This window comes from Hypomesus nipponensis, chromosome 3 (genome assembly GCF_054491055.1).
Source record: "Hypomesus nipponensis isolate SF chromosome 3, ASM5449105v1, whole genome shotgun sequence".
Lineage (NCBI taxonomy): Eukaryota > Metazoa > Chordata > Actinopteri > Osmeriformes > Osmeridae > Hypomesus > Hypomesus nipponensis.
In genome coordinates this window covers 6,019,702-6,034,736 of record NC_140363.1, presented here as the reverse complement: position 1 = coordinate 6,034,736, position 15,035 = coordinate 6,019,702, and the positions used below count along the sequence as shown (strand labels likewise).

Here is a 15,035-nt window from a genome sequence, read left to right as displayed (position 1 = left end):
GGCTTCCTGGACAAACGCACATTCCCCTCTTCCCCAAACCTCATCGAACAAGCGCGTTTGTTGTCTCTTTGTGTTGTCATTGTACTCTTTCCTACCTTCAGAGAACTCATTAAGGACTAGCTCACACAGCGATGATGCGACTAAAGTCCCAGTGTGGGTGCTAGTTTGGAGGGTCGTGTTTCCAATGTGGGCTGGCAGGCTGGTGTAATCCCCGGCTCTGCTGACCTCGTCACAAGAGGGAGCGCAGCTTTCTGTGGACCTGTCTTCGGAGCAACAGTTGCTTTCAGCCCCCACTTACGTAATACCACTGAGACTGGCCTAAAATGCCTGGCAGCTCCCCGCTACAATTTCTACTGGGCTGGTGGTGCCATAGCTGGGGGCCTTAATTAGCCACGTCCTGCAGTATCGAAGCAGACACACTGTGTTTCTGCCGTGTATGCGGCTGTCCTTATGGGGTCAGAGGGTTATGTAAGATGTTTGTGATATTCAGCTCAAATTAGCACTAACTGTACGGAGTGACACATACTGACACCCTGTTTGCATGTGTTTGGATGTCACTAAGATGTCTATCTATTCTGAGAAAGTTGCCTTTCACCAAACTGGTACAACGAAAAGAAAATGACCACGTTTATTTTCAATATGGGGCGCGCGAATTTGAACGACCTCGACGCAACGAGATAGTATTTTTGTAACGCTGTGAATTGAACCTGAACTCGTAAGAAAAATGCAAACAAAAAACGTGCGGACATGCGCAAATGCGCGCAAGCTAAAGAATAAGAAGAAAAACGGATGCCGTTTGCAAAGAATCCAAAAGAGAGCCAGCGAGCCTTTGAGCGTGTCTCTCCTCCCCGCAGCAGAGCCTGACGGGGCTGAGGGGAGGGCTGGCCTCGGGCCCCCCGCCCTCAGCAGAGTGGGCTGGGGGCCCAGGAACTATCCTGGATCAGTGTTGGTGAAAGGAACCCATGGAATTGTTCTGTGAGCACAAGTGTTTTGTCACAGAGGTGGGGAGGTGCGCTAGGCTCTCCTGGCCCGGGGGAGACCACTCGGGGGCTGTCCACGATTCAGGGATTAACGAGACAAACTGTCTGGGACACCACGTCTGCCGTGGGTCCTTTGGCTTCTGGGGCTGTTGGGTACTGTAGTGGGGTTCGCCCTGACCTAGAGCCAGGGGTCAGAGATAAGGGGGACAGGCTTGTTTGGTTTAGGGAACCCCCGCCGATTTCTCAGTGGGGCCCTGGACGCCCTCTAGAGGTTCTCCCCAGTACTGCTTACTCAACGCTCTGGCCACCCAGAGACCTTCCTAGTCTTTACTGTGTGGCTGGTGCTTCTATAGCTGAAGTTATAGGACAAAAACAAAGTTTGGTGTTTAGAATTAACATTCTAAGGGTTAATATGTGATGCTCAAATGACCAAATTTGTTCCGTTCTTTTTGATAGTTTTGAAAATGAGTTCCAATGTTCAAAAAGGGACAGATTTGGAATGTATGCACTTTTTTGATGAAAACGGATTCATTGTGTTGTTTGTTTATGGAGACCTATATTGGAAACGGATCTGTACCTGATTGTTACCTCGCGCATAAGGGGGCGTTTGATAGTTCCGTCCTGGAGGTGTTTAAAGGAAGGTTTCCCTGTTTCTCCCAGACAGAGAGAGTACCACCTCGGTGTGTAGGTAAGGTCAACATGCCTGTGGTTCTGGGAGGACCCTCTAGAGGAGGAGAGAGTCGTCCAGCCAGCCTCCACAGAGAGGCCTGTCATGATGTGGGGCGTGGACGTTAGACGGTCGTCAGGCCTGTGTCCAACCTTAAGGACTTGTTTAGTCTGGCCTCCAGCCCATTTGTGACAACTAAAGGAATTGTTTGGTCCCAATTTAGTTCAGTATAGAGTTTTTTATTAATATTTTCTGACAACTGACAAGAAAAGATGAAAGAATTCTGTGAACTAAACAAGTGCCAAAATATAATTGTATTCCTTATTTTCGCAAGGGTTCACAAAATGTGGGTGAAATTGAATTGCATTTGCACAAATCGACTGTAACTTTAGTTTTCTCCTGTGACTGAGGCTTTTATAACCTAACTGTTGTATTTATTGCACCAAGTAATACATTAAATATTTATATGTTTAATCATTCTTTGTGTTTGAGTCATCATTTTGTGAAGGTGCAGATGGGGCCTGTAGCTAAATGATGATGTCACACACCTGTCATCGGCCTGTAGCTAAATGATGATGTCACACTCCTGTCATTGGCTTGTGGCTAATGTGACTGATGTCACACACCTGTCATTGGCTTGTGGCTAATGTGACTGATGTCACACACCTGTCATCGGCCTGTAGCTAAATGATGATGTCACACTCCTGTCATTGGCTTGTAGCTAATGTGACTGATGTCACACACCTGTCATTGGCTTGTGGCTAATGTGACTGATGTCACACACCTGTCATCGGCCTGTGGCTAATGTGACTGATGTCACACACCTGTCATCGGCCTGTAGCTAATGTGACCGATTATGTCAGACTCCTGTCAGAGGTAGGAGAACTGAGAGGAGGGAGGTGGAGACTAGAGTAGCTGGATTCCACTGGAAGCTGTGAGTATGTAGGAGTGTGTCCCTGCATTAGTCTGTCGAAGTTATGAGCACAAGTGCAGTTCCCATGAGACCCAAGGCTCCATCACTTAGTGCGGCTCAACATGGTTGCAAACGCGGATATTAATTTCAGACATTGCGTGTCCTTGGGTCCTGAGCAATACAGCTGGCAAATTTCCATTTCAAACAGTGCCCGGCTCTCGAGATAATCAAGCCGGAGACTTTCACAGACACAGATTCCTGCATTTCTAGTTTGGTGCTCAGTCCACACTAGGCCAGGGAGGAGAGAGACTGAAATAGAGCAGGGGGAATGTCTGGAATCTACTTCAGTCTCCACAGACATTGTAGACATCCCTTTCCTGACGCTACCCTGTGTGTGTCTCTGTGTGTGTGTGTGTGTGTGTGTGTGTGCTTCTTATTGTATCTGTGCCCAGCAAAAGAAACACCCCACCCTTCCTTGCCTCGCTCCTCTGGCCCTATACAGCTGCCCTTGACCCCCATACCCCCCCCCCCCTCCTGCACCTCCCATACTCCACCTCCCATACCCCCCCCTGCACCTCCCATACCCCCTTCTGCACCCCCCCCCTGCACCTCCAATACTCCCCACTGTACCTCACACCACCCCCCCCCCCACACATGTGGTCCTTCTGTCTGTGTAGGCCCTCCCCACCCCTCTATTGTTGTGTGTATGTGTAAGCAAGCTGGGGCTATTTCGGTGCTGTTATGACAGCAGCGTGTAAACACCTCCTCCTGCTTCTAGCGCTCAGTCACCGTCCAGCTTCATCCCTCTGCAGCGCTGCAGGGTGCAAACCCGCGCTGCTCAACCTACTGGACACACTTTGGTCTGAAGGACTGTGGACAGAGGCCAGGCTTTCACACCAGTCAACTTCACACGTTTGGACGTTTATTGAAAAAAACATTTGAAAACCGCCCCCAATTCTTTCCGAACCACAGACACGATACATGATGCCACGAGAGCGCGTGAGCGTCTCCTGTCGTCCAGCCCCCTTCTCATCCTTCCTCCTTCTGCTGCTGCTGCTGGAGGTCGAAGGTCAACAGGACTGCCATGTCCGCCGATTCCCCTGTGACGGCGACCAGCCTGAGCTGCGATTGGCCGCTCCCCGCGAGCGCCTCCCCCTCCCACACCCGGCTCCTGTTCTGCCTCAGCTCCGCCGGGCCTTCCCCCCCCAGCACGGCCACCCGCCGCGCCCCGGGCACCTTCACCCTGAAGCGGACCCAGGACCCAGGGGCCTCCTGCAGCCGTCCGGACCGCGGCTCCAGGAGCACGCAGCCCCTCCTCCAGGCGGCGTACACACAGGGGAAGGGTGGGCCGGGCTGCTGGCTGCCGTTCTTCAGGACAAAGTCACACAGGGGGCGGAAGTCTCCTTCAGGGCCGTCCCTGGCGTACAGCCCCAGCCGGTAGACCCCGGGGCGGGGCAGGCTGGCGCTCAGCGTCACCTTGCTGTCTGTGTAGGTGCAGAGGAGATGGCGGCTCAGCGGCGGGGCCGTGGCCGGGGGCGGGCTCTCCTCTCGGCTCAGGGTGGCGTGCAGCTCCAGATCGCCCTGGGTGTGGAAGGTGAGGTTGCACTTCCCTTGCTGTGTGCTCACCAGCGCCCCCGCGTGGCTGAACCTGGAGAGGCCAGCTGCCAGCGTGCGCGTGCCCGGCCCGCAGCAGGACGACAGGCTCGGGGGAAACAGCTCGTCAAGGCCGACCGCGCCGCGGGCGCAGTGCAGCAGGAAGTTGCCGGCGTTCTGGAACTCCCCGTCCGTCTTCTCGTAGTCGCGCAGGAACAAGGAGAGGCGGTAGAAGCCGGTGCGAGGGCAGAGCAGGTGGCAGGTGAGGCGCTGGGGCTCCACCTGGGCGGCCAGGCAGCGTCGGCTCAGCGCCGGCTCCAGCCCGGGGTGTGCCAGCTCCCACAGCAGCATGAGGGGCCTGGAGGTCTGCAACACCAGCTCCAGGCGCCCCTCCTCCACCTCAGCCACCTGGCTGCCCTGGCTGCAGGCCTCCACCCCCAGAGCCCCAGCGGAGGGCTGCAGGCCCCAGGACAGGAAGGGGTTGTCTGGGATCTCCTCGCGGGCCCTGGCCACGGGGCACCGCAGGGTGAAGGAGCACACCCAGAGGAAGGGGGCGTCTGCGTCGTCGGCGGGCCGGGCAAAGAGCTTCACCCCGTACGTGCCGCTGGCAGGGGGCAGAAGGTGCAGCTTCATCCCCCGGGGGGTCACCGTCAGCAGGCCCCAGCTGGCCTCCTCAGGGGCCTCCCCTGCAGCCTGCCGCGGCCCCGCTGCGCCCTCGTCCCGGCCGCCCACCGGAGCCACCTCGTAGGTGAAGCTCACGGGCCGTTTGGAGCCCACGCTCACCCAGGCCTCGCCCTCCTCTGTGGGAGCAGGCAGACACAGGCGCCGTCAGCTAGGAGAACACAGCACGGGAAACACAGCCGGGTAGCCCAGCGTCTGGAGGGCTCTCTCACCCGTGAGGATGAGGGCGTGCCGGGGCTGGGTCAGACTGAGGCCCAGGGTGTAGAAGCGGGAGGTCCTGAAGACGCTCCTCTCAAAGTCCTCCAGGGCGAGGGGGACGTCCAGCAGCTGCCAGCGTTGCTCGTCGGGGAAGTGGGAGCCGATGAAGTCCTCGGGCTCCGTCAGGAAGTAGAAATCATCCATCCTGGGGCGGGGGGGGGCAAACACATTGACACAGTTGCTCATTTAGCACAAGCTTTTGTCCAATGTGACATTCAAATGGCGCTGCTGGAAAGGAAAGCAGATCAAGGATCCGAAGTAGTTCGGTTCAGCGTCCAAGTGGGCTGAGTTCAGGAGTGTCTCCTGGAATGTTCCCGTCCCTCCGGATAAACCCCTTCATCCTGTTACACTACAGTCATATAGACCCCCCCCCCCACCTCTTGATGAAGGTCTTGGTCGCCATGTCGACGCGGCCGGCCCCCCAGCATGCGTCCAGCAGGAACCAGCGCCCCCCCAGCTGCACGGCGTTCCACATGTGGTCGGAGCGTGTCCCTCGCAGGCTGCGGCCCTGCTGGTAACCGATGCCCTTACTGAAGCCTGGCACCTGCTGGCACTGCACACCCACCTCCCTGCACACAGCAGGGTTAGGGTAAGTGTACAGGACCAGGGTTAGGGCTAATATACAGGGCCAGGGTTAGGGGTAATATACAGGGCCAGGATTAGGGGTAATATACAGGGTTAGGGATAGTGTACAGGACCAGGGTTTGGGGTAGTGTACAGGACCAGGGTTAGGGGTAATATACAGGGTTAGGGTTAGTGTACAGGACCAGGGTTAGGGGTAATATACAGGGCCAGGGTTAGGGGTAATATACAGGGCCAGGATTAGGGGTAATATACAGGGTTAGGGATAGTGTACAGGACCAGGGTTTGGCGTAGTGTACAGGACCAGGGTTAGGGGTAATATACAGGGTTAGGGTTAGTGTACAGGACCAGGGTTAGGGGTAATATACAGGGCCAGGATTAGGGTTAATATACAGGGTTAGGGATAGTGTACAGGACCAGGGTTTGGGGTAGTGTACAGGACCAGGGTTAGGGGTAATATACAGGGTTAGGGTTAGTGTACAGCACCAGGGTTAGGGGTAATATACAGAGCCAGGGTTAGGGGTAATATACAGGGTTAGGGATAGTGTACAGGACCAGGGTTAAGGCTAGTGTACAGGGCCAGGGTTAGGGCTATGTACAGGACCAGGGCTTGGAGTAGTGTACAGGGCCAGGGTTTGGGGTAGTGTACAGGACCAGGGTTTGTGGTAATATACAGGGCCAGGGTTTGGGGTAGTGTACAGGACCAGGGTTTGGGGTAGTGTACAGGGCCAGGGTTAGGGGTAGTGGACAGGACCAGGGTTTGGGGTAGTGGACAGGACCAGGGTTTGGGGTAGTGGACAGGACCAGGGTTTGGGGTAGTGGACAGGACCAGGGTTTGGGGTAGTGGACAGGACCAGGGTTTGGGGCGGTGCTGACCTGCACAGAGCCAGGCAGAGGCTGGCGTAGCCGCCACACACGGCCCGGCCGGCTGCCACCACCTCCTCCGGGGAGCACAGCTTCTCCGTCTGACCCAGGTAGCCACTCAGGTCGTACTCTGAACCCCACAGAGAGAGAGAGAGGGAGAGAGACGCCACACAAAGAGAGACCCTTCAGATGTACGCCACAGAGAGATACCCCACACAGACACCCCACAGACAAACATGCTCCACAGAGATAGAGATGCCGCGGAGAGAGATGTCCCACAGAGAGATACCCAAAAAAGAGATGCCAAAGAGGATCGCCCTGGTAGCTCACTGGGCAGGGCAGGTACCATATGGGCTGAGGCCCACGTGCAGTGGCCAGGGTTCAATTCGGGCTCAGCCCTTTTCTGCCATTTCTGTGTCTCCTTTTCTCTCCCAGACATTTCCTGTCTATCTCCAACTGTCTCTATCCAATGAAGTGAGAAAAGACCAAAAATATATCTTTTTAATAAAGATGCCCAAACGCGACCTACAGAGAGAGACCCCACAGAGAGAGACGCCACAGAGAGAGACATCACAGACAGTCGCATCTGCCCTCCAAATGAATCACATGCAGAACCAAATATAAAACAGCAGTCCGTGGTTAACTTATTCAAATGAATTCACATTAATGATGATGTTGGCAGACATGCCATGTTCTGTCAAGTGTAATAGCAGTGATGTGGGCTCGGGTACGGGCTGCAGTGTGATCATTGTGTTTACTGCTCAGATGAGTGGAGTTCTGCTGGAGATGCTGACCGATGTTGTGGCACAGCCAGACCCAGATGGCACGCAATCTCTCCAGCTCCCCCCAGCCTCCCTGGGTGATGCTTCGAGCAATTGTGGCCACGGAACACACACACTGCTCCTTCAGCTGCAACACACACGCAGACACGCACACACACACACATATGTGTGTCATATCTAAACAGGAACACACAGTGAACATGTTGAGCAACGTTCAGCAATCTTCCAGCATGCGAGGGCAGGGTGTGTGTTAGGGCAAGGTGTGTGTGCTGGGGCAGGGTGTGTGTTGGGGCAGGGTGTGTGTGCTGGGGCAGGGACTCTGGGTCTCTGTCTGTTCAAGGGCACTTTGTCGACTCCACACTGCTGCTTTTGGTTGCAGAGTGAGGGAGATATCCTGCCCTTGCACTGCTCCCACAAACTGCAATGCCCACACAGACCCGCACACATCCCCAAACACAATCATATACATCCAAACAAAATAACGATACATTTCATTAACAGCACAGCTTTCATTGTTGACTGAAATCATTCCAAACAAACACGCTGCGGTTTGATGCTATTGTCTGAGCTCCGTTTTCTTCCATGGCCACGCCCCTGCAGTGGGCAAGCCTAAACAAAGGAGACTTCCCCAAGGAGAGACAGGCCGTCTAAAGATAGACGCTTATTATCACGGAGACCCTGCGCCGCCGTGCCCGCGTGGGAGGGCTCAGTTACATGACCAGAAGAAGAGCGAGGCACGGTGAGTCCCTACCTCCATTCCTGCCTGGAAGGCGTGCGCGTCCACCCTGAGGAACGCCCCTGTGCTGGGGCCCAGGTCCTTGCGTCGCCCCCTGCAGATGCCCCCCTCCGGGCCCTGCAGGCCTCTGGCCCCGGGCGGAGGCCCCGGTCTAGCCTCACCAGCCTTCTTCAGGGCTGTCTTCTTCAGCACGCCCACGGTCCTGGCGCTGCTCTCCGAGGACAGCTGTCTCTTGGCTGCCGGCCGCTGGTCCTCCGCTCCCTCAGCCTGCGGCTCCAGCACCCCTGGTCTGGGGGAGCTGCCTCGAGGGACCAGCTGGGGCACTTGGCTAATGGGAGGGGGCGGCCCACCCTCTGCAGGGGCAGCCTCGGACCCGTCTGGAGTCCCATTCTGGAGTCCTCCAGTTGTTCTGGGTTGGGACAGCTGTGCTGGGTCCAGAAGGGACCTGTGCTTCAGTCTCTCCTCAAGAGAGGGGCTCTGGGTGGACGGGACCGTTGGACGACCGGGGCTCTTGGTGGGTGTGGCCTCTGGCTGGCAGGGGTGTGAGGAGCAGGAGAAGGGGAAGGAGAACTTCTGAATGATGACCTCTGACATCACTGCGTAGTCATGGCAACCTGACACATACATAACACAGATTACAGTCTCATCGCCGGACTACATTTATGACAGAGTTAGGGTCCGTTGTACAGCCCTGCAGACAGTCCTTCAGAAACGATCAGGATCCTTCAGGATTGACCTACCTTCATCGGGTGCTCAGGTCTTCCTGAGTGTGTGTGTCCCCTCTATCGAGCTGGTCTGAGTGTGTGTGGGACCCCTCTAGCGAGCTGGTCTGAGTGTGTGTGGGACCTCTCTGGTAGAGAACAGCCTTTATATCCCACCTCGGACCTGCCAGCACTGGCCCAGGAATAACAGGCCTAAAAATACACCAAAGTGTTCTAGAGCAGCCAATAGAACAAGCTCCATCGGGAGTAGGGGGCGTATGTGTGAGAGTGTGTGTATTTGCGTCTGCACGAGTGTGTGTGGCAGTGAGTGTGTGTTTATAGTATGTGCGTGTGTGTTTATAGCATGTGAGTGTGTTTAAACGTTCAAGTATGCATGCGTGTATGTGACTGGAGCGTGTATGAGGGGAAGGTGTGAAGGGTTCTGAGGCGGTTGTTCAAGGTGAAGTGTCGAGGAACCATGAGTCCATTCCAACAGGTACATCAGACTCTCAGTGTGAACCATGTGACCACACGTTCTGGGCTCCAGAAGAGCTGAGGACCCTGGTTCTGGTTCTGACGACGTCTGGGTCACGAACTCAGTGTCCTAAATGCAGACTATGCTTTGAAAGCCTTTTGTTGTGTAAGAGCCTGTTTAGGAGTATCGGAAAAAGTGGACTGGAGTCCCACCTGTTTAGCTTTATTTATGGCCAGTTGGATACAGAGATAGGAGAGTGAATGGAGGACATGCAGGAAATGGCCCCGGGCTGGAATCAAATCCAGGTCCCTGTGGAGGGACTTACTCTTCGTGATGGGCTCTTACATTACATTACATGTAGTCATTTAGCAGACACTCTTATCAAGTGCGACTTACAGTGGGTACAGGGACATTCCCCCGAGGCAAGTAGGGTGAAGTACCTTGCCCAAGGACACAACATATTTTTTGCACAGCTGGAAATTGAACCGGCAACCTTCTGATTACTAGCCTGATTCCCTAACCGCTCAGCCATCTGACTCCCCTGTGAGCCACCAGGGCACCCAGCATCTTCACATTTATTAATCCTTCTGGACACTGCTGTTTAACACGGAACAAAGAAAATGACTTAGTTTTCAAACCTTTCAATCCAAGATTCATAAATGTTTGAGACATATCAAAGGTTATTCTCATGTTCTGGGGACCTCTTGCATATCTGTCTGTCAGTTCCGGACCCCTGCCCTCCTCCCTGGGAGACCCCCTGTGCAACACACCACAAAGCAGTTCACCGCTCAACAACAGAAAGACAGAAGGGTTAAAAAGCAGGGCATTAACCTTGGGATTCTTGGAACCAGTGTCTGTTTATGATGTTATGGCCGTGAAGATAGTCAACCTATTAAAACGAGTGCCCTGTGAGGAAATCAATGGTCAAATCAAATTAAGATGAAACATAAACTGGAAATAAGTGTCATAAAACCATTTGTAACAATAGAATGCTCCAAAAAGAAGGTTCCAGATGTGATCCTGACGTTCTGGGATGCTCTTCACCCCCCTGAAGTGCTGACTGACTAGAACCACAAATGGTTCTATCAGATAGGACCGGGTTCTGTCCGCTAGTACTCATTAGTGCAGAGGTGTTCTGTCATCTATCAACAAATGAATTAAATAAATAACTCTATAGGCGCGTGCAGTGCAGGCAAGTAATGATAGTTTGTATCCCAACCTGCACGAGCGCTCGGATGAGGATAATGATCTCAGAGCATCACTATGCTGCGGATTCACCAACAGAACAGACACATATTCTCAGTGAGTAGATTCCCTAATAATTTCCTATGACGTCTTTTCGCTGGACAATCTGCGGACAATGAACGATCATAAGAAGACGAGGTCGCGCTCACTCTCGCAGAGAGGAAAAACTCCGTGATTGGTTGTGGGAGGTGCTATTGTTTTATAAGCACTTGGTGAACGCGTGCTGTCATTAGCACCTGCGGGTCACAGAAAACTTGGGTGTCAGCAAACCTGTTAAAGTTAAGTCAGCTGTTCTGTTTTGAGGAGAAACACGTAATTGCAAAACCTGTAGAAGTTTAAAAGAAAAAGGACAAAATGAAAACTGCTAAGGACGATGGAAATATTCGGTTGATGGGATTGACATTCAATCGATTTGCTGAGGGTAAGATTTGGCTACTGTTTGGGGTCGTATTAATCGATAGCCCATGTGAATAATCATATTATTATGGCACAACAATATCGGGCTTTATGTTTTGTCAGCGTTATATTAACGTTTTATCCAAAAAATTGTTAGAAGTGTGTGCGTTTGTTTGTGTTGCCTTTACATTTGACCAACTGTAGGCTACGTCACTGAACCCTCCTCTCCTCATCCTTGTACTCAGCCAGGCGCAGAGAAGCTACTATTCACCAGATATGTGCTATTAGAGCAGGTACAACTCGGCAGAATTAGGTGGCAGGTGGAAGTGTGACTATGGGATCTATCTAGCTTATCAACATTGAGGTATATCACCCAAGTGTCCAAAGGGATGTTCAAGTCAGACTATGTATGTGCAACAAGTTGAGAAGTGCTCTGGCTGACTGGATGTTTGGAAGGATCTTGTCCCATGACCAGACAGAAGTGTTTGGTAGCTTTGAGCGGTGGTGCCGTTTTGTCCAGTCATCTCTCCACAGGAGGACCTTGGCCTCGAGTGGACCAGCTCCTTGTCTTTGTTTTCATTCCCATTCCCAGAACTGTGTAGTCTAATCTGCAGGACAGGGTGAGCTCAAGATATAGAGTGTCTGCTTCCTACCCACGCATCTGTCTCCCTGGTTACTACCCGCATGCCTGTCTCCATGGTCACTACCCACGCGTTTGTCTCCCTGGTTACTACCCGCATGCCTGTCTCCTTGGTCACTACCCACACGCCTGTCTCTTTGGTTACTACCCACGCATCTGTCTCCCTGGTTACTACCCGCATGCCTGTCTCCATGGTTACTACCCACACGTCTGTCTCTTTGGTTACTACCCACGCATCTGTCTCCCTAGTTACTACCCGCATGCCTGTCTCCATGGTCACTACCCACGCGTCTGTCTCCTTGGTCACTACCCACACGCCTGTCTCTTTGGTTACTACCCACGCATCTGTCTCCCTAGTTACTACCCGCATGCCTGTCTCCTTGGTCACTACCCACGCATCTGTCTCCCTAGTTACTACCTACACGCCTGTCTCGATGGTCACTATCCACACGCCTGTCTCCCTGGTTACCACCATTCAGACGGCTGGTTACGCCAGTGGGGGTGACCAGGGCTATGTGGAACACATGATGAGTACGTGAACCTCCAGCTTGCAGTTAAGCAGTGACCATCCAGAGCAGGGGCGTTGTACAGCACGTCAGGCTGTCGTGGAAGTAGTGAAGTCCAGAGAGCCGGGTTCATGCCAACATTCCCGTCTGAAGGCTCGTGTTCTGGGTGGAGCATGCCCAGTAGGTACCCCTCTGATGTCCTCGTCTCTCTCAGGCGCCATCAAATAGACAATGCCTGGGAGCAGGCCGCTCCCTAACAGGAAGTCCCTTCCTCTCTGCTGTCTTTCCACTTCCTGTCCAGGCACAAGACAACGCAGCGCCTTTTTTGAGAAGGGAGGTCACACGGCGGCCCCCCCCAGGGTGAGGGTAGCCTCCCCCGGGGAGCTCCGCTGCAGAAGGATGTTGATCCGTGGGCAGTTTCGCTGAGCGTCCGGGTGGGTTAAGGGGCTGTGAGGTGTAGGAGAGGGGCAAGAGGAGGGCAGGTTCACTCAGCGTGTCTCTCGGAGAGTCACTGTCAGCAGGACTGGGGTGGAAACACAAAGACAACAAACATTTCCTGTGGGGGCCTGGGGACTAGGGGGGACCGGGCGGGCAGGGGGCTGGGCTGTGAGTAGGGTAGGGGTAGGGTATGCACACACCACCTCCAAACACCAACACACACACACACACAGCCGCCACACACTGCCCTGCTACGCCACCCCAACCCTCCCTCACACACACATACTACCTCCACCCCCCCAACACACCTCCCACCCGACGCCCCGCCCCGCCTGCTCTGTACAGTGGGGCGTGGCTGATTCTCAGTCCTGTCCTACTGGGTGTTCTTGTGTGCTGCTGTGCTATCAAGACTGCCACTGGCACTGCCTCGTGCTGTGTTTGACCACCAGAGGGCAGTGTCAGATCCCGTCATCACACCCTGCTGTTAATGGCAGATCAGGCACAACATTTTCAAATGTTGTCACACAGTAGAGGGGAAATTTTGGGGAGATTTTTTTTATTTAGCGTCTGTCTAATAGTGCATAGTACATAGTGCCTACTCCTAATGGCAAAATTCACCATAACCTAAGAGACATAACACGAGAGCGTTGTTAGGAGCCTGGTGTGCAGCCTGGGATCTCCCGGGGCCTGGACCGGGCTACTCAGGACAGGCCCTCTGCTGTAGGCGGTTGTGTTTGTGTGTTTCTACTGTTGGAGGTCTTGTGGGATTCTACTGTTAGTATGTCTCTATTGTAGGAGGTCTGTGCACCAGTGCTGTGCTGTATAACCATCTATCTGGAGAGAGGATATTAGGGAGGGTAGCTGACGCCTCGGGGAAGCAGGGATTAGAGCTTTAGGTCTGTTGAAAGGCTCCACACTCCTCATTAAGCTGAGAGAAGGTGAGAGCAGCGAAGCTATTCATCCGGGCTGAGAGCTGGCCCATTAGGAGGATAAAACCATGGCAGAGAGTATCTAAATAAGTGTCATGAACCGCGGTGTTAGTACGGTTCTAACAATGTTAATATTTACCGTTCAGGTTCTGCAGCCCCTCCCCCCCTTCCCCCTGGTCCTAACAGCCCCCCCCAACCCCCCCCCCCCCATCTACTGGACTTTACTACCTTCCACCACAACATAAACAACAGTCTGCACCTGAGCTCCTCAACAACCCTGCATTCCTGCACCCCACATTAGCTCAGGTATTTGTTACACCAGATCTGATGCCAGGTTCTTATTCCATTAAAAGAAGCATTATTAAATGCATGCCCTCGTTAAGCTATATTTTTTAACTAGGTGCTCAGCCCTAGCTGCAGGGAGGCTGCGTTAGCCCGCTCTGTTAACATGTTGACTGAGCCCCCGGAGGCTGGAGTGGGGGGTGGGGTGGAGGCCAAGGTGGGGGTGGAGGCTGGAGGCTGGGCCCTGCAGTGTGTATTTAGGACTCAGAGCCCGAGCTGGATCACACACCAGCGAGACAGTCAGCCCAGGGCAAGCTCTCAGGCCCTCCTCATGTCGGTTAGTTAAATAGAGTTTGACGCCTCTTAAATAACTGTCCCTTTTTTTTTTCTCCTTCTTTTTTTCTTTATTTACTTTACAGCCTTAATACAGGTTCTTAAAGACGTTTGTCAGTGAAGAACTCTGAATTATTTTACTGTTACAATAAAACAGTAAATACTAATTAACCCACAATTTAAAATAACATAAATTGCAAAATATACAGTATAAAAAATGCACAGATTACTAATTTTACCATTAAATGCCTCATTATTACAAAGGTCATTTCTAAAACCCATAATCATTCAAAAGTCTGCACATATAGGGAATGGGTGGCTTATATCTAGGGGCGTCCACTGGAGTTTAAGGCCACATCGGAGGGATAACATAACATGTGTGGCCTATGTGAATACCGTAGGCTAAACTCGCTCCTCAGGTATGTATACAGAGACCACCTGCGCCAGCGACTCGCTAGCTTTTCGTTGCTGTAGCTGGTGGTGGTTGTTCTTGAGGAGTTGGAGGTGCTGAGTTCAAACCCATGGGGGGGGGGGGGGCAGGTTAGCAGCCAACCACTGGGATAACTGTGGTGTGGAGTCAGTTTAGGGGCGGTGAGTGTAGCCGATCTGAATTGGCTGAGTTTAGTTTATGTGCTAGTTTACTCCTCAAGGATGTAAACTAGCACATAAACTAGTGCGATGACGTCTGTTGCACTTGTTCTGCCTGTACCATAGTAACGCGTTCTACTTGTACCATAGTAACATGTTCTACTTGTACCATAGTTACACGTTCTACTTGTACCACAGTAACATGTTCTTCTGTTGGGTACTATAGTAACATGTTCTCCTGATACCTTTGTCATGTTCCGCTGACATGTTCCTGATTGTTCACCCAGAGTTTTTCTTGTGCTTATCCTACCTCAACCCCCAGTATGCAGGTCCTGTGAATCTAACACCTTCTCTAGAGGGAATCAGGCAGATGGGTCCTGTGATCCTCAGCTTCTGGTGTTGCTTCATGAGGTCCAGCTGTGCTCTTCTCCTCCCTCTGAGAGCCA

The 15,035-nt window shown here is 53.0% G+C and overlaps 2 protein-coding genes across 3 annotated transcripts in view; one reads left to right on the top strand and one right to left on the bottom strand.

Annotated features, from left to right (window-relative positions):
- Positions 1–3,460: 3,460 nt before the first annotated feature.
- On the bottom strand, positions 3,461–8,897 carry ky (kyphoscoliosis peptidase). Of its 2 annotated transcripts, none has more exons than XM_084675361.1 (7): positions 8,797–8,897; positions 8,072–8,670; positions 7,333–7,447; positions 6,551–6,668; positions 5,470–5,661; positions 5,047–5,237; positions 3,461–4,953 (listed from the first exon to the last, which is right to left on the bottom strand). In XM_084675361.1, exons 2-7 carry the CDS (start codon positions 8,648–8,650, stop codon positions 3,590–3,592), a joined length of 2,559 nt encoding a protein of 852 aa, XP_084531487.1. In that variant the 5' UTR covers positions 8,651–8,670; positions 8,797–8,897; the 3' UTR covers positions 3,461–3,589. The 2 variants fall into 2 exon arrangements, with proteins under 2 accessions (XP_084531487.1, XP_084531486.1); XM_084675360.1 differs by having other exon boundaries at positions 7,297–7,447; positions 8,797–8,886.
- A 1,834-nt stretch (positions 8,898–10,731) lies between these two features.
- The window catches only part of slc4a11 (solute carrier family 4 member 11), a 41,871-nt gene continuing 37,567 nt past the window's right edge, over positions 10,732–15,035 (top strand). Inside the window, exon 1 of the mRNA XM_084673596.1 lies at positions 10,732–10,898. Within this exon, the coding sequence (XP_084529722.1) occupies positions 10,832–10,898 (67 nt within the window). The 5' untranslated portion in view covers positions 10,732–10,831. The remainder of the gene's footprint in view (positions 10,899–15,035) is intronic.